The following is a 26,941-nucleotide window of genomic DNA, read 5'->3' as shown; positions in this document are numbered from 1 at the left end:
TCCTTGTCTAGCACGTATGCAGGACAACCCCATATCTTTATATGATTCAAGCTGGGCTTACGCCCTGACCATAACTCAATAGGAGTTTTAGGAACCGATTTGGACGGTACCCGATTCAGCAAATAAACCGCTGTTTCCAAGGCATATCCCCAAAACGAAATAGGCAATGATGCATAGCTCATCATAGATCGTACCATTTCCATAAGAGTCCTGTTTCTTCTCTCTGCTACACCGTTCTGTTGGGGAGTACCCGGTGCAGTCAATTGGGATGTAATCCCAAAATCTGACAAGTATTGCAAGAACTCGTTCCCGAGGTATTCGCCACCGCGATCAGACCGCAATGACTTGATAGATTTACCCGTTCTCTTCTCCACCTCCGCCTTGAATTCTTTGAATTTCTCAAAGCATTCAGACTTGCGTTGAAGTAGGTAAATATACCCATACCTTGAGTAATCGTCAATGAAAGTGACGAAGTACTCGTACCCTCCACGAGCTCTAGTGGACATCGGTCCACACAAGTCAGAGTGAATCAATTCTAACACATCCGAGGCCCTATTCCCCTTTGCCTTAAAAGGCCTTGCCGTCATCTTTCCCTCTATACAGGATTCGCAGGTTCTAAATGGCACAGCTTGAAAGTCTTTCAAGATTCCATTTGAAACGAGCCTTTGGATCCTATTTAGATTGATGTGGCCTAATCTTAGGTGCCAAGTATGTGTATATTGTTCATGAGAATAATATTTTCTCTTATTTGGATTTGGAAGAATTTGTGATGTAGATGCAACATGGACAGAGTTATTCATTGGACATGTAATAGTATAGAGAGAGTTGTTCAAAATTCCAGAACAAATAATCTTGTTATCTCTCATGATAGAGACACCCCCATAAAAAATAACAGAATATCCATTCAAAAACAACTTTGAAACAGAAATTATGTTCCGCTGAAACTCCGGCACATATAAAATATCTCTCAAAACTAAATGTCATCACCAAAACATAAAGATAAATCTCCAATAGCAACAGCTGCGACCTTCGACGCATTGCCCATGGAGATGGTGATCTCATCACTTGCTAGCTCCCTTGTTGGGTGGAACCCCTGCAAGGTGTAACAAACATGGTCAGTTGCCCCCGTATCCACTACCCACGAATGAGTAGAAAACGAAGCTAAACATGTTTCTGTTACCAAAACTTGTGACGTACCTTGTCCCTTTGCCTTGAGCACTGGACAATCTTTCTTCCAATGCCCAACCTTGCCGCATTTGAAGCACTTTCCCTTGGCCGTTGGCTTGTTCACGCCGCCGCTAGGGCCATCAACTTTGGCTTTACCGCTCCCACTAGCCTCATGGTCATGCTTGCCCTTTGGACCTTTCCACTTCTTTTTCCCGCCTTTCGACGAAGAAGTAGATCCCTTGGCAGCAACAAGGACCTCTTTCCCATTGCGCGTGCCCATGACTCCCTCCGCCGAAACTAGAGCATTCAATAACTCATTGAGAGTATAGTTGGCCTTGCTCATAACGACGTTGAGTCGGAAGTTCTCATAGGTTTTGGGGAGAGTGTTGAGGATGATATCGACTTTGGCTTCGCCTTCGATACCCCCTCCTAGCAGATCAAACCTGTCAAACGAATTTGTCATATGCATGACATGATCGTGCACCGAGCTGCCCTCGCTCATTTTACAAGATAAGATTTCTCTCATCAAGTTATAACGAGCAGACCTCTCGGACTCCCCATAAACCTCCTTGAGGTTTAACATGATTTCAGCCGCGTCATTCATGACCTGATGCTGGAGTTGCAAAGTTTGTGACATAGTCATCATAATATAGCACTTGGCCATATTATTTGACTTATGCCACCTTTTATGCGCCTCACGTTCCGCATCAGTCGACTCATCAGTTAAGGCCGCGGGACGTGGAGTAGTAAGCACAAAACTGTGCTCATCAGCGTCAAGAATGTACATAATATGGCGTTTCCATTCGGTATAATTAGGACCGATGAGAGGATTGTTTGCTAGAATGTTAATAATCGGAGACATAGACATATCTGAAAGTAAACAAATAAATATGTAAGAACATGAAATGCATATAGTTCGTAACAGTAATATTGCAACCTTTTGATAAAACAATATTAATGAAACCTCCAACGGCTCAAAGAATCCCATGTGCAAGCCACGTTGGGTGGACGTTTACACATGAACTCCTCAACCAGACTATTTACCTAGTCATTTAATTTCCATCCATGTCAACTTAACCTTTTGACAAAGGAAATTAATAGTTGGCACCTTAACTAGACCATATCATCATCAAGAAGGGACTCCTTTGGGAGTTGTACATTGTACTTGATATGATATCTAAGCAATGACCACATTTTAACCTTGAAATCGAAATTAGCATACTCACTCGGACCATGCCGCTTTCAATTTAATTTTCTTGGTTATCTTATTTAATTCCATTCTCCAAAGTACTTGTGAAAATTACACAAGTAAGCCACGTTGGGTGGACGTTTACTGCATAACTCCCACTACTTTAATGGTTTAAATATTTTTTATAGAAACCTCTTCTGACAAACTTATGAAAAACAAATATGAAGTAAGCCACGTTGGGTGGACGTTTACTCATATTGCTAATCACTTTGTCTAGAGACCGCATGTGGAGGTCTAAAATAATTTTTAATTACTATAAAAATTATTAAACAGCTTAGTCTTTTTCTTTCAAAAGGTTTGTTCATGCTCAAGCACATAAACCTAAACATGCTTCTCTAGAACGCAACATGTAAATCATGCTCGCAGAATTCTAAAACATGCTTAAGAAAACGGCAAACCTACTAACATGCTCGTCTAAGCGAAATTAATAAACAAAGACGGGCAAAAGCAGGTAAAGAGCATAAGGGATTAACAACTACGACATGCAAAGAAAACATAATTAAAGAATTAAAATTCTTCGTGACCCATTCGTGGAAACCCAACATCTATTCTATTACAAAATAAAATAGAAAAACAAGCCCAAAAAACTAAAACGGCCCAAAAACTTCAAGCCCGTCGTTGGAATTAGGGGTTTGGGCCCCCTAGGGTTTGAGACGCAGCCACCTAGGGTTTGGAACCCTAGGCGCCGCCGCCTCTATGCACAGCCGCCCCGGCGCGCGCGGCAGACCGGCGGGCGCCGCACCAGCAGCCCGGCGAGCGGGCAGCCCAGCGGCAGCAGCCTCTGCGCGGCACCGGGCGAACAGCAACAGTCGGCAGCAGCCTCCAGCGCGCGCACAGCAGCAGCAGCAACAGGCCCTCGGCGATCTCGGCGGCAGCTGCTCCAGCGGACGTCAACAGCAGCGGCAGCAGCGGCAGCGCGCCGCCCGCCGGGCGCGCAGCACGCAGAGCGCGCAAACGCTGCCCCGGGCGCGCACCGCCCCTCCCCGCTGCTTCCAGCCGTTCGCCCAGCCCTAGCCGAGCCCGCCCCGCCATCAGCCCGCGTCCAGACCAGGGAGCAGCAGCGGCCGCGCGGTCGCCTGCCTGGGCGCGCTGCGCGCGGTGTGCAAGCACCCGCGTGCGCGCTGCCCCTCGGCGCCCACGGCCCCTCGCTCTCGGTCACACACGCCTCGTCCTTACACCATCCTCCGTTGTTGATTCGTCGTCATCCTCGTTTCGTTCTTCAATTTTACAGATTTACAACGGAAAAACAAATACAATTGAAATCCTAATCTAACCACGGATTTTCTCATGGTGAAAAACGATTACAACGTCAAACGACGTATCCCACGAATCAACGAACCACGAAGAACAACGGCAGTAAAAACAACGCATATTATTAATCGTACACAAATTAATAATAGAGCCAAGAAATTAATCCTGGGCTCTGATACCAATTGAAGGAATATTAAATTGAATTAACGTTCCACTTTGCCCGATGATCGTTTCTTGGATTATTATTAATTCATCATACAACGATTAATTCCTAACATGCTCCTATGAATTTAACAGCTGCACATAGGTGTTAGGAAATACTTACTTGAAAATTGGATGCACAGATGATTGATGATCGCGTCGAATGATTCAGACTCCAGCTCTGATCTTCTCGACTGTATCCCGCTCAATTCCCAACGTTGGATGGACAACGAGCTATGAGAACTCCCAAGACAGAAAGCCAATCACGTTCCTGCGCCTCCCTCTGCTCTCAAAACCCTAATTTTTATCAGTGTGTTTTCCTGAGAGCTGACAGCTGTATTTAATAATACACAAAGAAGGAGGAGGCGCCACTTTTAGTGAGAGGGCCGATTTTACTGTCTTCTAGGGCTTGGAGACATTGGGCCAGCCCAGGGACCAGATACAAGGAATAAAGATGGGCCTCAAATAAATTAATTCATCCATGGTCAGCCCAGACCATAATTAATTTATAAATATCAGTTCATTCCACTAGAGAACCGATACTGACTTACCCCTTTATTGCCGGTGATGAGTCGGGGCTTGTATTTAGACTTATTAAATCTCCGTATTTAAAATATCCGACATCCATTAATTAATTAGAGCTTTGACAGCTTAAATTAATTAATCTCTTAATAATTCCTCAAGCAGTACCACTCAATCTTTATTATTACGACTGAACTTAATCAACCTGCAGGGTTTAGCGTAATAAACCTTATTAAGCTCCTTAAGGGGATGTCATTATCCTATACCGGATACGGGTACTAATACAGATAATCAAATATCATATATTAATCGCTATCACCCAAGATACAGAGTACTCGAGTTAGTATATAACTTTCACCCATAGTAAGTCAAAGTGATATACGAGTTAACATATATATCTGAATACTTATTAGTATTAAGATTTATAAGTCACCGAGATCTTGATTCTTCAGTTAAGTCAGATAGAAGAATACATCTCAAACTGTGGTCCTATCAATACGTAATGACGTACCAGTATAGACAAGTAGCCAAGACAAACTACTTCCATCAATACTAACCAATAACTTGTCCTAGAGTTATTTCGGCTGTGATCATATTATATCTCTTAAGGTTATTCCAATTATATGGTCTTCTGTGATCTACAACACACCATATAATCTACTTATACATAGATAAAGAACATACATATGCAATCATGAACACCAAACAGATAGGAGATAAGAATAGTGAATAACAGGAATCATTGTATACAAGCATAAAGTTCTTGCTTTCAGTATACAAATCCAACAGGGATGTCATTATCCTATACCGGATACGGGTACTAATACAAATAATCAAATATCATATATTAACCGCTATCACCCAAGATACAGAGTACTCGAGTTAGTATATAACTTTCACCCATAGTAAGTCAAAGTGATACACGAATTAATATATATATCTGAATACTTATTAATATTAAGATTTATAAGTCACCGAGATCTTGATTCTTCACTTAAGTCAGATAGAAGAATACATCTCAAACTGTGGTCCTATCAATACGTAATGACGTACCAGTATAGACAAGTAGCCAAGACAAACTAGTTGCATCTATACTGCAGCCTAAACCAATAACTTGTCCTAGAGTTATTTCGGCTGTGATCATATTATATCTCTTAAGGTTATTCCAATTATATGGTCTTCTGTGATCTACAACACACCATATAATCTACTTATACAGAGATAAAGAACATACATATGCAATCATGAACACAATCAGATAGGAGATAAGAATAGTGAAAACAGGAATCATTGTATACAAGCATAAAGTTCTTGCTTTCAGTATACAAATCCAACAATCTCCCACTTATACTAAAGCAAAACTTTTAGTATACAATGTGTCTAAATACTAGCTATTACAAAAACTTCACTTCATCTCTCCCACTTATACTGAAAGTTTTTCTCTAAGTGGGTGGCATCAACCGCAATCCCATCCCTCGAGCATGCTTCTCATAGGTCTTTTGCGGTAAGCTTTTTGTGAAAGGATCAGCTAGGTTCTCCAATGTGTCAATCTTTTCTACTAGCACATCTCCTCTGTTTACAATTTCTCGTATGATGTGGTACTTTCTCTCTATGTGTTTTGACGCCTTGTGGCTCCTGGGTTCCTTAGAATTTGCCACTGCACCCGAGTTATCGCAATAAATTATGATACTCTTAGGCAAATTAGGGACCACTCCTAGATCCAAGAGGTAGTTCCAGAACCATACAGCCTCTTTAGCAGCTTCCGAAGCAGCTACATACTCGGCTTCCATGGTGGAGTCTGCAATGCACTTCTGCTTTGCACTCCGCCATGATACGGCTCCACCTCCCAAGGTAAACACATAACCAGAGGTAGATCTCTTCTCATCCCGGTCAGCCTGGAAATCCGAATCGGTGTAACCCAAAGGAAATAGACTGTCTGACTGGTAAACTAGCCTATAATCTCGAGTCCTCTTCAGGTACTTGAGAATATGCTTTACCGCAGTCCAGTGTCCTGGTCCAGGGTTCGACTGATATCTTGCAACCATGCCAACGACATAGCAAATATCAGGTCTCGTGCAGAGCATCGCATACATGAGGCTACCTACGGCGGAAGCATAGGGTATCTTCCTCATCTCCTCAACCTCACTAGGCGTCTTAGGACACATGTCCTTAGACAGAGGAATGCCATGTCTAAAAGGTAGCAAGCCTTTCTTGGCATTTTGCATGCTAAAATGAGCAATCACAGTGTCAATGTAAGACGCTTGAGATAAGCTCAACATCCTTTTCTGGCGATCACGAACGACCTTGATCCCCAGGATGTACGCTGCATCTCCTAAGCCTTTCATTTGAAACTGTTCGGATAACCACTTCTTTATGTCTGATAATAGCTCAACATTGTTCCCAATGAGGAGGATATCATCTACATAAAGTGCAAGGAAAACCACGTCACCATTGGCATCTAGACGGTACACGCAACTTTCGTTCTCACAACGAGTAAATCCATAGGATTTAATGACCTCGTCAAAACGTTTGTTCCATGACCTCGAAGCTTGCTTAAGTCCATAAATGGACTTCTTAAGCTTCCACACAAGATGCTCTTCGCCCTTCTTCACAAACCCTTCAGGTTGCTGCATATAGATGTCCCTTTCTTCTTCAAGGAAACCGTTTAGGAAAGCGGTCTTGACATCCATTTGCCAAATCTCAAGGTTCATGTGGGCTGCTATGGCAAGGAGTATTCGGATAGACTTGAGCATGGCAACCGGCGAAAAGGTCTCATCATAATCTATACCCTGTTCCTGGGTATAACCTTTCACCACCAGTCTAGCTATAAAAGCTGCGACTTCGCCATCCGAATCTCTTTCTCTTGTATACCCACCTACTACCTATAGCTAAAAAGCCATCTGGTAGTTCGGTCTTCTCGTATACATCCATAGCACCCATGGATTCTATTTCAGAAACCATGGCTTCGTACCAAGAATCTGCATCTTGATCTTTCATCGCTTGTCTATAGTTATCAGGGTCGACATCCTTTTGTTCATCAACAGGAAGAAGATCCGAAGATTCTCCCAAGAACATAAATCGATCGGGTTGAACTACAACCCTCCCACTACGACGAAGCGGTGGTGGTACAGCTGTGACAATGGTTCGTGCAGTGTCTTGTGGTGCATTCACTTGCACACTTGGCTGGGGTAATGGAATCGCCTGTCCATTGCCTTCGATTTCTTGAAGGACAATCTCGGACTTAGACTTGTGATTATCTAGATAATCGTGTTCCAAGAATCGTGCGTTGGTGCTAACAACCACTTTCTGATCCTTCGAATTATAAAAATAACCACCTTTCGTTTCCTTAGGGTATCCTATAAACAGCATTAGTTCGCATCTAGGCTCCAATTTCCTCGCTTCCTTGTCTAGCACGTATGCAGGACAACCCCATATCTTTATATGATTCAAGCTGGGCTTACGCCCTGACCATAACTCAATAGGAGTTTTAGGAACCGATTTGGACGGTACCCGATTCAGCAAATAAACCGCTGTTTCCAAGGCATATCCCCAAAACGAAATAGGTAATGATGCATAGCTCATCATAGATCGTACCATTTCCATAAGAGTCCTGTTTCTTCTCTCTGCTACACCGTTCTGTTGGGGAGTACCCGGTGCAGTCAATTGGGATGTAATCCCAAAATCTGACAAGTATTGCAAAAACTCGTTCCCTAGGTATTCGCCACCGCGATCAGACCGCAATGACTTGATAGATTTACCTGTTCTCTTCTCCACCTCCGCCTTGAATTCTTTGAATTTCTCAAAGCATTCAGACTTGCGTTGAAGTAGGTAAATATACCCATATCTTGAGTAATCGTCAATGAAAGTGACGAAGTACTCATACCTTCCACGAGCTCTAGTGGACATTGGTCCACACAAGTCAGAGTGAACCAATTCTAACACATGCGAGGCCCTATTCCCCTTTGCCTTAAAAGACCTTGCCGTCATCTTTCCCTCTATACAGGATTCGCAGGTTCTAAATGGAACCGCTTGAAAGTCTTTCAAGATTCCATTTGAAACGAGCCTTTGGATCATATTTAGATTGATGTGGCCTAATCTTAGGTGCCAAGTATGTGTATATTGTTCATGAGAATAATACTTCCTCTTATTCGGATTTGGAAGGATTTGTGATGTAGATGCAACATGGACAGAGTTGTTAATTGGACATGTAATAGTATAGAGAGAGTTGTTCAAAATTCCAGAACAAATAGTCTTGTTATCTCTCATGATAGAAACACCCCTATCAAAAATAACAGAATATCCCTTCAAAAACAATTTTGAAACAGAAATTATGTTCCGCCGAAACTCCGGCACATACAAAATATCTCTCAAAACTAAAATGTCATCACCAAAACATAAAGATAAATCTCCAATAGCAACAGCTGCGACCTTCGACGCATTGCCCATGGAGATGGTGATCTCATCACTTGCTAGCTCCCTTGTTGGCTTGAAGCCCTGCAAGGTGTAACAAACATGGTCAGTTGCCCCCGTATCCACTACCCACGAATGAGTAGAAAACGAAGCTAAACATGTTTCAGTTACTAAAACTTGTGACGTACCTTGTCCCTTTGCCTTGAGCACTGGACAATCTTTCTTCCAATGCCCAACCTTGCCGCATTTGAAGCACTTTCCCTTGCCCGTTGGCTTGTTCACGCCGCCGGTAGGGCCATCTACTTTGGCTTTACCGCTCCCACTAGCCTCATGATCATGCTTGCCCTTTGGACCTTTCCACTTCTTTTTCCCGCCTTTCGACGAAGAAGCAGATCCCTTGGCAGCAACAAGGACCTCTTTCCCACGGCCCATCACTCCCTCTGCCGCAACTAGAGCATTCAACAACTCATTAAGAGTGTAGTTGACTTTGCTCATAACGACATTGAGACGGAAGTGCTCAAAAGTTTTGGGGAGAGTATTGAGGATGATATCGACCTTGGCTTCGCCTTCGATACCCCCTCCTAGCAGATCAAGCCTGTCAAACAAATTTGTCATATGCATGACATGATCGTGCACAGGACTGCCCTCGCTCATCCTACAAGATAAGATTTCTCTCATCAAGTTAAAGCGAGCAGACCTCTCGGACTCCCCATAAACCTCGCTGAGGTTTAACATGATGGTCGCTGCGTCATCCATGACCTGATGCTGGAGTTGCAAATTTTGCGACATAGTCATCATAATATAGCACTTGGCCATATTATTCGACTTGTGCCACCTTTTATGCGCCTTACAGTTCCGCATCAGTCGACTCATCAGTTAAGGCCACGGGACGTGGAGTGGTAAGCACAAAACTGTGCTCATCAGCGTCAAGTATGTACATAATATGGCGTTTCCATTCGGTGTAATTAGGACCGATGAGAGGATTGTTTGCTAGAATGTTAATAATCGGAGACATAGACATATCTGAAACTAAACAAATAAACATGTAAGAACATGAAGCACATAATTCGTAACAATAATATTGTAACCTTTTGATAAAACAATATTAATGAAACCTCCAACGGCTCAAAGAATCCCATGTGCAAGCCACGTTGGGTGGACGTTTACACACGAAATCCTTAACCAGACTATTTACCTAGTCATTTAATTTCCATCCATGTCAACTTAACCTTTTGACAAAGGAAATTAATAGTTGGCACCTTAACTAGACCATATCATCATCAAGAAGGGACTCCTTTGGGAGTTGTACATTGTACTTGATATGATATCTAAGCAATGACCACATTTTAACCTTGAAAATTAAATTCTCGAAATTAGCATACTCACTCGGACCATGCCGCTTTCAATTTAATTTTCTTGGTTATCTTATTTAATTCCATTCTCCAAAGTACTTGTGAAAATTGCACAAGTAAGCCACGTTGGGTGGACGTTTACTGCATAACTCCCACTACTTTAATGGTTTAAATATTTTTTATAGAAACCTCTTTTGACAAACTTATGAAAAACAAATATGACGTAAGCCACGTTGGGTGGACGTTTACTCATATTGCTAATCACTTTGTCTAGAGACCGCATGTGGAGGTCTAAAATAATTTTTAATTACTATAAAAATTATTAAACAGCTTAGTCTTTTTCTTTCAAAAGGTTTGTTCATGCTCAAGCACATAAATCTAAACATGCTTATCTAGAACGCAACATGTAAATCATGCTCGCAGAATTCTAAAACATATTTAGGAAAACGATAAACCTACTATCATGCTTGTCTAAGCGCAATTAATAAACAAATATTAACAAGCAAAGACGTGCAAAAGCAGGTAAAGAGCATAAGGGATTAACAACCACGACATGCAAAGAACAGTAATAAAAGAATTAAAATTCTTCGTGACCCATTCGTGGAAACCCAACATCTATTCTATTACAAAAAAAAAAATAGAAAAAGAACAGGCCCAAAACAGAATAAAAAACTCGGCCCGAACACATGGGCCCGTCAAGCTAGGGTTTGGGCCCCTAGGGTTTGAAACGCAACTAGGGTTTGAGAAACCCTAGCCGCCGCCGCCGCCTTCCATCACAGCCGCCGCACAGCGCCGCCCGGCAGCACGCGGCGACCCGGCGCTGGCAGCAGCCCCTTCCAGCAACCTCCAGCAGCAGCAGCTCCTTGGCGAACTCGGCGGTAGCAGCAGCACCCGACGGCAACAGCAACGGCAGCAGCGGCAGTGCGCCGCCCGCCGGGCGCGCAGCGCGCAGAGCGCGCAGGCGTGGCCCCCGGGCGCACACCGCCCCTGCCGGTGGCTTCCAGCCCTCGCCCAGCACCTGCCCACCTCGCCTTCAGCGTCCAGACCGACCAGAGAACAGCAGCGGCTGCGCGGTCGCCGATCTGGGCGCGCTGCGCACGGTGTGCACGCACCCGCGCGCGCGCTGCCCCTCGGTGCCCGCAGCCCCTCGCTCCCGGTCACGAACGCCTCGCCTCGCCTCGCCATGGACCAGCAACCTCGGTGACAGCAGCACGCAGCAGCGCAGCCGCCTGACTAGGCGCGCGCAGCGCACGGTGCCGAAGCGCCCGTGCGCGCGCGGCCCTCGGCGCCGCGGCTGCCCGTGCCACACCGTGTCTGTGGCAACCTCCTTACACCTTCCTCGTCGTTGATTCGTCGTCATCCTCGTTTCGTTCCTCAGTTTTACAAATTTACAACGGAAAAACAAATACAATTGAAAACCTAATTTAACCACGGATTTTCTCGTGGTGAAAAACTATTACAACGTCCAACGACGTATTCCACGAATCAACGAATCACGAAGAACAACAGCAGTTAAAAACAACGCACATTATTAATCGTACATAAATTAATAATAGAGCCAAGAAATTAATCCTGGGCTCTGATACCAATTGAAGGAATATTAAATTGAATTAATACTCGATTGCCCGATGATCTTTTCTTGGATTATTATTAATTCATCATACAACGATTAAATCCTAACATGCTCCTATGAATTTAACAGCTGCACATAGGTGTTAGGAAAACTTACCTGAGAATCGGATGCACAAACTGTTGATGATTGCGTCGAAAGAATCTGACTCCAGCTCTGATCTTCTCGACTGTATCCCGCTCAATTCCCAACGTTGGATGGACAACGAGCTATGGAAATTCCCAAGACAGAATGGCCACACACGTTTCCTGCGCCTCCCTCTGCTCTCAAAACCCTAATTTTTATCAGTGTGTTTTCATGAGAGCTGACAGTTGTATTTAATAATACAGAAAAGAGGAGGAGGCGCCAATCTCTATGTGAGGGCCGAAAATCTGTCTTCTTGGGCTAGGAGACATTGGGCCAGCCCAGGGACCAGATACAAGGAATAAAGATGGGCCTCAAATAAATTAATTTATCTATGGTCAGCCCAGACCATAATTAATTTATAAATATCAGTTCATTCCACTAGAGAACCGATACTGACTTACCCCTTTATTGCCGGTGATGAGTCGGGGCTTGTATTTAGACTTATTAAATCTCCGTATTTAAAATATCCGACATCCATTAATTAATTAGAGCTCTGACAGCTTAAATTAATTAATCTCTTAATAATTCCTTAAGCAGTACCACTCAAACTTTATTATTACGCCTGAACTTAATCAACCTGCAGGGTTTAGCGTAATAAACCTTATTGAGCTCCTTAAGAGGATATCATTATCCTATACCGGATACGGGTACTAATACAGATAATCAAATATCATATATTAACCGCTATCACCCAAGATACAGAGTACTCGAGTTAGTATATAACTTTCACCCATAGTAAGTCAAAGTGATACACGAATTAATATATATATCTGAATACTTATTAGTATTAAGATTTATAAGTCACCGAGATCTTGATTCTTCACTTAAGTCAGATAGAAGAATACATCTCAAACTGTGGTCCTATCAATACGTAATGACGTACCAGTATAGACAAGTAGCCAAGACAAACTACTTCCATCTATACTGCAGCCTAAACCAATAACTTGTCCTAGAGTTATTTCGGCTGTGATCATATTATATCTCTTAAGGTTATTCCAATTATATGGTCTTCTGTGATCTACAACACACCATATAATCTACTTATACAGAGATAAAGAACATACATATGCAATCATGAACACAATCAGATAGGAGATAAGAATAGTGAAAACAGGAATCATTGTATACAAGCATAAAGTTCTTGCTTTCAGTATACAAATCCAACAACCTCTGCATCCGCTTTACAAGTAAGTATTTCCTAACACCTATGTGCAGCTGTTAAATTCATAGGAGCATGTTTAAGATTAATCGTTGTATGATAAATTAATAATAATCCAAGAAACGATCATCGGGCAAACGGAACGTTAATTCAATTTAATATTCCTTCATTAATTATTGTGTTGTGATGGATTTTGTATTGAAAATTTGGTTTTTGTGATAGGTGGATGATTGTTGAGTTAGAATGTTATAAGGTTGGTGATTGTGCTACATTGAGAATTATCTTTTAGTCACTTAGCCAAATATATCCTACCCTACCAAAGAGCCTACGTTACAACCTTCAATAAAGACCTTTTTGATCTTGGTTATAGGAGCACACGTGTAGTGGTGGAGAGGTGAGACGATTGACAAGCCTATGGTTGAGCACTTGTCTTGCTTGAACTGAGCGTATACACGTCCATGATCTTGATTGATACACTAGAGAGTTGAGAGTTCTTAAATTCTTTATATTTTGGTGAGGATTGCAAGTCATTGAGACCATAATTTGAAGTTCGTCATGAGTGTGATATCTTGATGATAGGAGATACAAATGCATGTTGGTTTTTTGATGACAAATCTGAAGCCACAATGTTATCCACTTTTCCCTGCGCTCTTGTTGATTCATTCTTGATTCATCTTTGTATTGTCCGAGGACGGACAATAGTTTAAGTTTGGGGGGTTGATGAACATGCATTTTTTTACCTCTTGGTATGTCATATTTGATGGTTAGTTATGAGGTTTTTGTATGTTTGATGGTTTATTTTGAGCTTATATAGGTTTTTGGTCAAAAACTTGTCACTTACTTGTGTTTGAACATATTTTCAGAAATAAAGAAGCAGAATTTGGAAGATTTGGTTGAAATACAAGTTGTATTTCATCTCGAGAGGAGTTCGTGACCATAAACGGTTTGTAAATCGAAGTTCGGACGAGGGAGAACGAGCCACAACAAAATCACTGCGCAAGGCCGCGCGAGATCGCGCGGTTCAGGAGCGCGGCCGCGCGACCCAGCCGCGCAATGAAGGCAGAACTCTGGATAGCGCGCGTGGGCTCGGAGCGCGGGCGCGCGAGCAGGCCGCGCGAGACGCCGTTTTCTCGCCCAGTTTTCTGGATTTTTCACTTAAAGCGCGATTTTGGAGTATTTTTGGAGCTTGAAGACCTAGGGCATATAAATACCATCCAATAACTTATTCCCCAATCATCTTTATTATATTTTTAACATCGTTTGGAGAGCTGTGAGAGATGGAGCAAGAGCAAGATTGAAGATTCTCGACTTTACTACGGTTTTTCATTGTCGAATGTTCATTAGTTTTATTGAGTTTTTGATTGTTAGTCATATGTCTATGTGTGGCTAGAATCCTTTTTCCCAGAGTTTAGGGAGTAAACATGATTTGAATTTCTGACTGTTGATTCAATTAATTGAGATTTTTTTTCCTTTTTATGTTCTTGTTTATCTTGTTTGCTTTATTGATTGATCACCAATTTAACATAATCCTATGTTTTAATTTGAGATCGGGTTATGATAATTTTTACCTGAACTAAGAACATAGAACACATTTATTTTAATTCTAAAGGGAATTGATAATTGTGAAGGCGTTAATCCTAGAAACTTTTAGGAGTTACATGTTAGAAGTGTGATCCAGGGATGGTAACCTTGCATGTAATCAACGATTTGTATGCCACAGGAGTGGGTATGAATTAACTTAGAGATTGCCTTAGGAATTATCTTATTAATTGAATCAATTAACGTGTTAGTTAGGAGAATCTGATGAAACATTTGCCTTGGAAAACTCTCTTTCTTCTGTTACTTCGCATTCTCACAGCTTGATTTCTTTTCAGTGTTTCTTTATTTTAATTTAAGTTTGTTTTAAAAAAATCAAAACCTTTATTTTCGTTTGTCCAGATAGAGTAGAACAAGTTAGGATAGGCATTGATAACCATTAGTCCCTATGGATTCGACCTTGTCACTGCTATACACAATTACACTCATACACTTGCGGCGTGTTAATAAAATAACGAACAGTTTCCAGTCAACTATTAACATGGCTCCATATGAAGCCTTTTATGGGAAGAAGTGTAGGTCTCCGCTCTATTGGGACGAGGTAGGAGAGAGAAAGGTACTTGGACCTGAGGCAATAGAAGAAATTATTTCTATCGTGCGATAGATTCGTCAGAGAATCAAGAGGCCCAAGATCGTCAAAAGTCCTACGCAGATACCCGAAGAACGCAGATTCATTTCGATGTGGGAAATAAAGTTTTTCTGAAAGTTTCCCCGTCTCGAGGAGTGCATCGATTTGGAGTGAAAGAAAAGCTTAAATCGAGATACATAGGACCGTATGATATACTAGAGAAAGTAGGCCCTGTTGCTTACAGACTTGCGTTGCCACCAAACTTCGCGAACGTCCACGACGTTTTTCATGTATCTCAACTGAGGAAGTACATGTTTGATCCAAAACACGTCATTCACCAAGAAGAAGTATCCCTGGAACCAGACTTGAGCTATGAGGAGAGACCAGAAGTTATTCTGGATAGGAAGATACAACAGTTGCGAAACAAATCAATTGCTTTGGTGAAGATCCAATGGAAACATCACGGCCAAGAAGAAGCAACTTGGGAACTTGAGGAAAAGATGAAAGAGAAGTACCCCGAGCTTTTTCCCTAAGGTAAATAACGTAAATTTCAGGACGAAATTTTTTTTAAGGGAGGTAGGATGTAACAACACCCCGCTTTTTTCCTTATTATTATAATTATTGAGAGATTTATTATTAAGAGCACTGAGATATAAACAATAGCATATGACGAGATGAGATATCCCAATAGATTGAGTTATTATTGTTAGGTCCGAAGGGTCTCGAATAGGTGTATGGGGGGGGGGAATACCCCTATGAGCTATTTTTACAATTTCCTCTAAAAACAGAGGGATCTCAAGAATGAGATCAAAACAAAACTTTACACGCAAAGTATGACACCTGTTGACTGAAAACAGTTTTGACCAAACAGGGTTGACGACTGATACTGAAAACTCTTTAGTAAGGAGTTATCAGTTAAGTCACTGGAACTTAACTGATGCACGTAAGGGCCTCAGTCGAGTTTGCTAAAACAGAGATGATATAAGTCTTCCTAACTATCAGAGGATAGATCAGTCAGACTGAGAGTTTTACGTGGTTCGAAAAACACTTTCCTACATCCACGGTCGGTTGATCAGACCAACAATCCACTCCGCAAGTGCTTAACTGGTGTACGACCATCCACGGATTTCTCACTCCTAGCACGACCTTGCACTAGGATCTCACGGAGTCAGAGTACCTTCCTGAACTTCTTTTCACTCAAACAATCGGTTTCTTTCTTACGAAAGGAGGTTTGAAATTGCCAACTAGACTTCAAAGAACAATTTCTTTGGAGTAAGTTTTGACCTGGCTTCTGGGTAAACAGATATATGCCTAAGGTCTAAGAGAATGTGTGTAATCAGTAGTGACTGATTTTGGCTTTTGAATTCTCTTCTTCGATTCAAGCTTTGGGGTGATTAAGCTTTGGGCTGAGTAGCAATTTCGGCAGAGCTTCAGCTTAGGACGTTGAATTAGTGAAGATTGAAGTTGATCCTCGAGCGCTATTTATTGGAGAGGTCTTGAATAGATCCGTTGGCGGAGAACGTCTTCAAGATTTCTTCCGTTGGAGAGCATTTCGAATTTGGGCTGAGGCTTCAATCTTCGAGGTTTCTTGTTTGGTGGAAACGGCTCTCTTGAAAGACAGGAGTTGTGACGTCTCTGATAAAGTAGCCACCAAATAAGAATGACCTCTGAAAAGAGTAATGATCCTGAGATCTCTGCATTTAATGTGGCTATACTGTGTAAGCACGTGGCTTCCTTTGAACGTTGGAAGTTCAGTTCGAGGAAGAATATTTAACTGATACTTGACTTTAGTATCAGTCTGCTGAGTCCTCGAAGCACGCATTAAGTAATCAGTTCTGAACTGATTCTTCAACTGGCACTTCAGTTGGTATCTCCAGTCTTCAGTCCTTCAGTCATTCAGTCTTCAGTCTTCAGTCTTCAGAACTGCTAACTAAACTAGAAGCGAACTCTAACACTTGATGACTCATCCAAAAACACCTAACGGATGAACTCGAATTTATACGAGGTCGTCCTAGGGCGGTAAGGTGACTCAAGTCGTCTCTCAAGGAAGGCTTAGCAGGGCTTCGATCGTGCTACTTACAAGAAACAGGAAAGGAAACCTAAACACTCTAATCGGGTAGTTGGGTCTGACACTCTCTCTTTAAATCTAGGCGTAATTAAATAAAGCTTGTAAAATTATCTAATGCAGAATTAACAGAAAACATATAAATCTATCTAGGCGGAAATAGGAAGCAGATTAAGAACGCAGGAAACTAATAAACCTAGGGTTCTAACTAGCAATCTAGAAAGCATTAGATAATTCAATCAATCATAAACAACGATTATCTAGGCGAGAATAAAGAACAAATAATTCATCAAGTAAACTCGAAGCAACAATAATCTAAGCAAGGAAATAAACTAGCATTCATTCATATAGAAAACAATAACTAAGTTCTTACAGCGAGTACGATCCAAATCTTCAATCTAATGTAATGAAAACAATCATAATCTTCAATCCACCAAGCCACAAGATGTTGTTGATGTTTTAACTACTCTAAAGCTAAGGGAAAAACGTCTAGGAGGCTGCTGGGGTCGGAAGTGCCCTGAAAAACCCTAAAAAATGGGTTTTAAACCAAAAATCCGTAACTGCCAGAAATACGCAGTAGGCGGCCGCCTAGAAGTAGGCGGTGGCCGCAGAAAGTAGGCGGCCGCCTACTACCCCTTTCGTAAATCCAAGGTAGGCGAGCGGCGAGGCTAGGCGGGCGCCGTGTGTGCGGCGGTGGCCGTAAGAGAAGGCGGTGGCCTACCCGGAGGCGGTGGCCGCAAGAGAAGGCGGCCGCCTACCCAGGAGGCGGTGGCCGCAAGAGAAGGCGGCCGCCTACCCGGAGGCGGTGGCCTAGTCTGGCGGCGGCAGCTGCTCCGGCAGTTGCCTCTTTATCCAAAAATGCTCAAAACTTCACGAAAGATTCCCAAACTCCGGAATCCTGCACCAACAAGAAAATACAGCAAACAACACTCTAGCAAGAATAAAAAGGCACGAATATGCATAGAGCATGCTCGAATGTGTATCACACAACCCAACAATAACACTAAAAAACAAGGTAAACAACCCCCCCACACTTAATCCATTGCTTGTCCTCAAGCAACACCCACAATATCAAATGGGAATCCACAAGCGATTCTACGCACCAAGCAAAACACCAACCAATCCAAGTCTTTCTAGATATCAATGTCCCCAGTCAAGTGTTCAAAGCTAAGGTTTAAAATGCAACAACAAGATGATACAACCCAATCCGATCAGACCCAATTCTCCGCTAGGGGTGAATTTCCTAATGCAATTTCCTTTATAATCATATCTCGTTCTTTTCATTTCACATTCTTTCATCTTTTCACATTTCACTCTTTTTTTGTGTCAAGTTATTTCCGCTCTTAATAGATAGGCCATATTTCACGATATTGACATTTTTGGAGGTGATCCAAAATATTCTCGTGTGGTTTCCCATGCTCATAATGATGCTATTAGAGGAGCAGAGACCCAGAGCTATCAAAGACTTCAACAACCAACCATACATTTCAATGCAGAGATAGATATTAGGATATTGCAATGAAAACACTCCCCCTAGCATCTACCGGACAAATCACGTCAAGAGTTGCTCATCAGGGTGTTGCATCCAAACATTAAACTAATTACACCACATTGGGAACAAATCAATCACAAAAGACAAGGACAACAATCAACTCGAATCACAAACCAGAATCGCTAGTGAACCCCCATCAACATGCGAGGTGCACTTTAAAGCAAACAAGAAATCAAGATAAGGGGACCATTCGCCCCACACAAGAAAGCCCAAGAACACAACAAGAAGACACCCACAGGATTTACAAATACCAACAAACACCCCCCCCTCCACACTTAAAATCTGGCACTGTCCTCAGTGCAAACCAAAAAGAGGGGTGAAAGAGGAAACTTTCCTAAATACCGATCCAGTGGTGAGTCTGTAGTGTCCCACGATGTCTGCCTCTCTCTAATCCATAGAACAGACAGTCTCCAACGCAACAACCTGCACCAAACAACAGAAGCAACCAAACACAACACAAACAAAACGAAAGAAAAACGAAACAGGAAAAAGTAAGAAAACATGGGTTGCCTCCCATGCAGCGCTAGTTTTTAAGTCGCCAGCCCGACTAAGAGAACCCCTTAACCAAAATCCGATTGAAGCTCTAGCTGCCTTAATGCCCTTGTAAACACATTTTCTTGAATTGCAGCTGCGGGTCTTCCAAATGAGCGCTTCATGCTCATATCATGAGATGGTATTCTATCCACACATCCAAGGGGATCAAGTGACACAACCTCATCAAGCTTCTCTTCCAATAGCAAGGCACACAGAAAGCCTTGCTCTATATCATCCTCGTGCAGCTTATCCAGAGATTCCTGCTCAATGTCAGCCTCATCCTGCAAGTTGGCAAGGAATTCCTCCTCAATCTCGTCCTCCTCCTGTAACTTATTAAGGAATTCCTGCACAATACAATCCTCATCCAAGGCATCAAATGTTTCAACATAAGAGCAGATTTGAATTAAGGAAGTGGGGGTAGTAGGTTTTCTATAAAAAACAGAGAATGTTACCGCTCTACCCGCCCCTACCATACTTACAGTTCTCGTACCCACATCGATGCGAGTACGGGTGGTAGCCATAAAGGGTCGGCCAAGTAGCACGAGATGCCCATTCTCGCCTCTAATCCCTTTTCCCACATCCAGGACAACAAAATTAGCCAAGACTCTAATCCCCCTCACAACCACCTCAACATCCTCAACAAGGCCTCGTGGGCTGCTAATGGAGCCGTCAGCTAGCTCTATCTTAATGTTCGTGCATTTCAGCTCTTTATTACCCAATTTCTCAAAAATATCAAGCGGCATCAAATTGACTGCCGCGCCCAAATCAAGCATTCCTAAAGCCTTTTCAACCCCACCTAAGCTAATATCAAAAATAAAACTACCTGGATCTCCTTGCTTGGGTGGTGGTTGTTCTGGTGCAACTGTGACAGGTGGCAGTGGCTCACTGGGGCATTGGGTAGCCTTGATTGCTTGCACGGCTTTGCTTCTCCATTTCCCCGTGGTTATTGGGGCATTCTCCTTGATTACCGCCACGGCATGAGCTTGATGCGGCTGTTGGTCCTGGTTTGGGAACTTCCCAGTTGGCTGTTCTTACTGCAGCTGATTCAAGGCTCTTGTTAGTTGCCCAACTGTAGTCTCGAGGTGCTTGATGGTAGCACTCTGAGCCTCCATCGCCTGTTTGCTAGCTTGCATGAAAGCTTGCATCTAATCTTCAAATAAGGAGCCTGGAGGTTGGTGCTGCTGAGGTGGGTAGAGTTGCTGCGGTGTTTGCTGTTGCTGATATGGTTGGGGGTAATGCTGCTGCTGAGGAGAATGAGGGCTGTTGTTGAGATGGGTAGAGCTGCTGCTGGTTCTGATACCCCATTTGCTGTGAAGGTCGGGGGAACTGATTGCCTTGGTTTGATCCCGACCCTTGGCCAGGAGCTTGGTTCCTCCATCCTGAATTCTGCTCATTTCTCCAACCCGAATTGGAGCCTTGTTGCCCTTGATTAAAGCTGGGCCTCTGTTCAAATTGAGTCCTCCCCGGATAGCCCTGAGCAGCGTAGACTTCTGCTTGTCCTTCAGGTGGGAATTCGCCCATTCGATGGCACGCGTTAATTCCATGGCCAAATTCACCACATATGCCACAACCTTCTGCAGATGGTGCGCGAACGGGTGGAGCCTCAACCTGGTTCATCGTGAGGTGTTGTACTTGCCTCATCAGGTCCGCTACCTGCTTCTGAAGCTCATTGTTTGGAGCTACTGCATTGGCTTCAACCCTCCTTCCTCTAACTAATTTCTGTTGAGAACTCGCGGCAAGTGTTTCGAAGATCTCCTTGAGCTCATCAGCTGTCTTCCGGGCAATGTTGCCCCCTGCTGTACTGTCCACCATAAACTGTGCCGTCTGAATCAATCCATCATAGAAGAACTGCATCAACATGACGGGTGCTAACTGGTGCTGCGAGCACTGGCGGATGAGCTCTTGGAATCTCTCCCAAGCTTCGTGGAGAGGCTCGTCGGCTCCTTGCATAAAGTTCATTATTTGAGTCCTAATCTCCTGTGTCTTGTGATTACGGTAATATTTGAGCATGAACTTCTCACATGCCTCGCTCCACGTGGCTATGGAGTTCGGCGGCAGGGACAGCAACCACGTCCTCGCCCGGTCTTTGAGTGCATAGGGTAAGCACTTGAGTCTCAACTGATCCTCGGTGAGCTGCAACAGTGGGAAGGTCTGTACTTGCGTGCAGAAGTCCCGGATGAATTGTAGATCATCCTCACTCGGCATCCCATAAAAGAGCGGCAGCAGGCTTGAGTCGTTCGGCTTCAGATTATAATTCCGGACTGCCGTGGGAAGCACTATTGCCGACGTGCTAGTGTTCCCGATAACAGGCCTGGAAAAATCCCCCATATACTGTACATTCTGCTCTGCCATGACTTCTTGGTCGAGACTAAGATAATCCTCTTCACAATCTTCCTCTGGACCCTGCGATTCCATGACGTTTCTCGAACTGGACTCGGACTCCTCCTCCAGGCTAGAAAGGACCTCACGAGGTCGGTGAATGTTGTCAAAGTAAGGTACTAGCTTTCTCTTCAAGCTGCGGCGACCTTGCATACACAACACTAGCAAACCAAATCAAACGCACCGGAGGGAGAAAATAGCCAAGTCAAAAGAAAGAAACAAAATAAACACTGAAAACAAATGCAACACAATCAAATGCCTAAAGCCTTCCCCGGCAATGGCGCCAAAATTTGACTCATCCAAAAACACCTAACAGATGGACTCGAATTTATACGAGGTCGTCCTAGGGCGGTAAGGTGACTCAAGTCGTCTCTCAAGGAAGGCTTAGCAGGGCTTCGATCATGCTACTCACAAGAAACAGGAAAGGAAACCTAAACACTCTAATCGGGTAGTTGGGTCTGACACTCTCTCTTTAAATCTAGGCGTAATTAAATAAAGCTTGTAAAATTATCTAATGCAGAATCAATAGAAAATATATAAATCTATCTAGGCGAAAATAGGAAGCAGATTAAGAACGCAGGAAACTAATAAACCTAGGGTTCTAACTAGCAATCTAGAAAGCATTAGATAATTCAATCAATCATAAACAACGATTATCTAGGCGAGAATAAAGAACAAATAATTCATCAAGTAAACTCGAAGCAACAATAATCTAAGCAAGGAAATAAACTAGCATTCATTCATATAGAAAACAATAACTAAGTTCTTACAGCGAGTCCAAATCTTCAATCTAATGTAATGAAAACAATCATAATCTTCAATCCACCAAGCCACAAGATGTTGTTGATGTTTTAACTACTCTAAAACTAAGGAAAAACAAGGAAAAAACGTCTAGGAGGCTGCTGGGGTGGGAAATGCCCTGAAAAACCCTAAAAAATGGGTTTTAAACCAAAAATCCGTAACTGCCAGAAATACGCAGTAGGCGGCCGCCTAGAAGTAGGCGGTGGCCGCAGAAAGTAGGCGGCCGCCTACTACCCCTTTCGTAAATCCAAGGTAGGCGAGCGGCGAGGCTAGGCGGGCGCCGTGTGTGCGGCGATGGCCGCAAGAGAAGGCGGTGGCCTACCCGGAGGCGGTGGCCTAGTCTGGCGGCGGCAGCGGCTCCGGCAGTTGCCTCTTTATCCAAAAATGCTCAAAACTTCACGAAAGATTCCCAAACTCCGGAATCCTGCACCAACAAGAAAATACAGCAAACAACACTCTAGCAAGAATAAAAAGGCACGAATATGCATAGAGCATGCTCGAATGTGTATCACACAACCCAACAATAACACTCAAAAACAAGGTAAACACTTGAGTTCAAAACAGTTCTAGTCTATTACAAATTAAACCTAAGGGTTTTGGTATCATTAAAATAAAACCTGATATTCCATGGGGTTCCCAACAATTTTCCCCTTTTTGATGACACTACAAGAAAATCGACTGTTGTAAATGAGAGTATTGTCTATTGCAGGGCGGTCATAGACAACGGTTTTCTGACCGTTGTCTATTCTCTAATAGACAACGTCTAATAGACAACGGTCGGAAACCCGTTGTCTATTCTCTGATAGACAATGTTCAAAAAACCGTTGTCTATTCTAATATAGACAATGGTTTTTAAAATATTTTTTTTGTAATTTATTTATATTTTTTGATTTTTTAAATTTATATTTACCAATACTAAAAACTCATAATAGAAAACTAAAAATACATATATTAATACTAAAAATCCATACATTCATTCAAACATTATTAATCCAATATTACATCCAACATCACAAATTTCATCCAACATTTGAATCTTGATACTTTTACTTTTGGGCTGAGATTTGTATTCTGGGAGTTTGGGTCGGGTTCGGCGATGGCGGCAGCGGAACCGCGGTGGTTTCCGATCTGCCAAAGAGGGAAATGAGAAGAGAATTTCAGTTTTTAAACAAAAAGGGGAACGAAATGAAAGGAATTAGAAACTCCAACTCTTCTCGCCTACCCTTTTCTTCTCTGCTTTTTAGCACCAACTCCAATATGTGAGAAAGGGTGTCGTTAGGTGGTGTTGGGATTTCGGGAGACACTCGTTTCAGTACTGGCTTCACCCCAATGCCCTCACCTTCAAGGTGGCAGACTAAAGAAACCACTTTCTCTTCCTCCTCTTGTCCCACCCAAGGGACGGCTTCCAAGTACTCTAAACAATATTGGATGCAAGTCGTGTAACCAATCTGTTCGCTGACCTATAAACAAGTTAACAACAGAATTGTAACATTATTCTAATGCATCTCAGAATATCAGAGCAATAAGACAGTTAACAAGATGATGGTAGCCTTTGTAGAATCAACAATGATTGAGTTTGCCGTATGACATGTTGTAAACAGTAAGATGCTCGAAGAGTAGCGCTTACTTTCTGAAAAAAGTTGCATGTTACTTCACAGAGAACAACAAAATCAAGTAGTATGCATTATCACCTTCAACTTATATCACAGACAGCTTCACTAAGGTTTGAGAATATTTAATGAGCAAACCAATTATCTTAATTGAAGTTCTAATCCATAAAAGTATGTAAGAGCCACAACCCTAAACTATGATCTGGCCTTGCAACTCATCAAGCGAAAAAAAGGCTATTTTTCTTTTACATATGGAACAACAAGACTAGTACTGTTGCATCTAGAATCAGTAATGTCAACAAATTATTCAACTTAGACGGGCAAACCAAGAATGTTTTGACAAAATCTTGCACTTCTATTAGAACCGAACAAAAATTACAGAAGTACACAATCCTAATATCCAAACTTCCAAACAGCTTCAATTCCAAAGCAAGTTCCTATATTCATGAGTAGACTACGGGAAAACGAATCAATCATCACAGAACTTGAGAATTACAGTCTTATATCAACAAAAAACACAAAGCGTAGCTCTGCTAGTTACCTTGAGAATACGTAAAACACGTGAAACACAAAGCGTTTCTTGATTAACCATAAAGCAGAGAAGAAAATGGTAGGCGGCGGCCGCGACTCTGCTGTTGTCGGTTGAAGATTTGAAGGGGAGAACGAGCGGTGGCGGCGGCCGGAAAAGGGTTGCCGTCGTCCGCCGAAGTTTGTTCGAAAGAGAGAGAGAGATTTTGTCAGATCTGGGGGAGAGGAGAATGAGGACGGCGGCGCTAGTGTCGTCGGTAGGAGTCAGGAGGGGGAGGCGGCGTGGCTGGCGGCGGCGGATTCTGTGGGAGCCGTGATTGGGGCTAGGGCTCAAACGGCGGAGGCTCTCACCGTCGCCGATCTAAGTCAGAGGGGTAAAGGAGATAAGGCGGTGATGCCGCCGAGAGAGAGAAGGGAGAGCCGAGCGTGTCAGCGGCTTATCGTCGTTGCTTTGCCGGGAAGGACGAGCGGCGGCACCCACGCCGCTAATTTGAGTGCGGATCTGGGTGTGTGCATTGGGTGTGAGAAGAGAGAAAGTGATAGAAAGAAAAGGGAGAGGAGGGAGAAGATGGCGGTTGGCCGCGATGGATCTGCCGGGCTCCGGCGATGGCGCAAAGTGGTTGTGGCGGCGGGACCTAGGGCTGAGAGAGAGGGATGAAATTCTGAGAGAGAGATAGTGAGATGGGAGGGGGCGCAGGAGAGATAAGGGGAATAGGGTTGGAGTTGGGTTTGTGTTAGGTTTAATATGGGTATAAAATGTTAATGAGGAGAAAAAAAATAAAATATTTTTAATTTTGTTTTTTCATAATTTATTTATTTTTTATGATTTTTATACCATATTAAATATTTTTTCATTAACTTAAATTTAAGATGTAGTATTAAGTATTTTTTTTATGAATTAAATTTGATGATGTTCATAAAAAAACATTAAAGAAAAAATAGTAAAAAAAAATTAGTGAAAGAAGAGAGAGAAAAATGTAGGAAAAAACTCCTCTTTTATAGACAACGATTTCCAAAATCGTTGTCTATGACCGCCCTAAATAGACAACAGTTTTTCAAAACCGTTGTCTATAGTTATAATAGACAACGGTCTTCAGACCCGTTGTCTATGACCGCCATAAATAGACAACGGTTTTTCCAAAACCGTTGTCTATAGTTATCATAGACAACGGTTTTCAAATCCGTTGAAAACCGTTGTCTATGACCGCCCTAAATAGACAACGATTTTTCCAAAACCGTTGTCTATAGTTATCATAGACAACATGTTTAGAAGCATGTTGTCTATATTATGTTGTCTATGAGCTGAATTCTTGTAGTGTGATGCCAAAACCTTACAGCGGTTCTAAGCACAACAAAGACTGAACTCAGAGCACAAGTTCTAAAATAGGGTGAAACAGTTCCCCCTTAACAATAGAACCGAATAACTTGTACTTCAGAGTTATGAACACAACAGTTCAAAATAGGAACGAGGACAAAACGATAATCAAAGCCTGGACAAAAAGTTATTGTCTTCAGGTTGAGATAAAAAAGAAGTTCTTTTCATTTCAATAATCTGATTGATGAGACATAAGACGAGGTACAGAGCAAACTTACATTGGAGTACAAAAGTAAATACAAAACTTATGGGAAAACCCATGGACTCCAGCAGTCTGCTTGGCTGCGCCTTGAACTTCTTGATCTTCATCTTCTGTCTTCAGTCTTCATGTTCCTAAGTTTGTTCTATTCCCACTTGTTTTCCTTCAACTTGAGGTCTTTACTGGAACGTCCTCCTTTCTACTTCTGGTGATCTTTTTGCTGTCCCATCTTCAGTCAAGAAAGAAGATGCAGGAAAAACCTTTGAGAAGGATTTTTCTTCTGACTTCCTACTTTTCCCCCTTTTTGGCAACATAAAAAAGAGAGCTGATGATGGAGGCAATGATCGGATGGGACTTCAACTCCGACTCTCAAGCACTCATGGGAGGACTTGAGAAGGGGAAGAGGTCCCGAGATGCAGAAGAAAGATGACGCCAGTGGAGAGGTGGAGAGATGAGAAGGGAGACGGAGAAGTGAAGGAGATGTAGAGATGGAGAAAAGCAAAGTGATGGAAGGGAAAGTATGTATAACATCTTAGAGATAATCATGAGATGCAGCTATACATACTATCCGGAGGGCGAGGAGACAGACGAGGAAGGGTGGGAAAGAGGAGTGCAAGAAGAGGGGAGAAGAAACAAAGGAAATGCATGGCGAGGCTTTGATGAAAGA

At 42.7% G+C, this 26,941-nt stretch overlaps 1 protein-coding gene across 1 annotated transcript; it reads right to left on the bottom strand.

Annotated features, from left to right (window-relative positions):
* Positions 1-23,535: 23,535 nt before the first annotated feature.
* LOC130994257 (BTB/POZ domain-containing protein At3g50780-like) lies at positions 23,536-25,384 on the bottom strand. The gene is made up of 3 exons (XM_057919297.1): positions 24,714-25,384; positions 23,785-24,022; positions 23,536-23,690 (listed from the first exon to the last, which is right to left on the bottom strand). Exons 1-3 carry the CDS (start codon positions 24,762-24,764, stop codon positions 23,536-23,538), a joined length of 444 nt encoding a protein of 147 aa, XP_057775280.1. The 5' UTR covers positions 24,765-25,384.
* Positions 25,385-26,941: the final 1,557 nt, after the last annotated feature.

Source organism: Salvia miltiorrhiza, chromosome 7, assembly GCF_028751815.1.
Source record: "Salvia miltiorrhiza cultivar Shanhuang (shh) chromosome 7, IMPLAD_Smil_shh, whole genome shotgun sequence".
Lineage (NCBI taxonomy): Eukaryota > Viridiplantae > Streptophyta > Magnoliopsida > Lamiales > Lamiaceae > Salvia > Salvia miltiorrhiza.
The sequence above is the reverse complement of the archived record's forward strand: the minus strand, read 5'-3'. Positions and strand labels throughout refer to the sequence as shown.

Coding starts and splice junctions, on each gene's coding strand:
- LOC130994257 (XM_057919297.1), bottom strand. CDS start 24,764: ATGGTTAATCAAGAAACGCTTTGTGTTTCACGTGTTTTACGTATTCTC. Junction 24,023..24,713: donor GTGTTTTACGTATTCTCAAG/GTAACTAGCAGA, acceptor ACTTGTTTATAG/GTCAGCGAACAGATTGGTTA. Junction 23,691..23,784: donor AAAAAGCAGAGAAGAAAAGG/GTAGGCGAGAAG, acceptor CCTCTTTGGCAG/ATCGGAAACCACCGCGGTTC.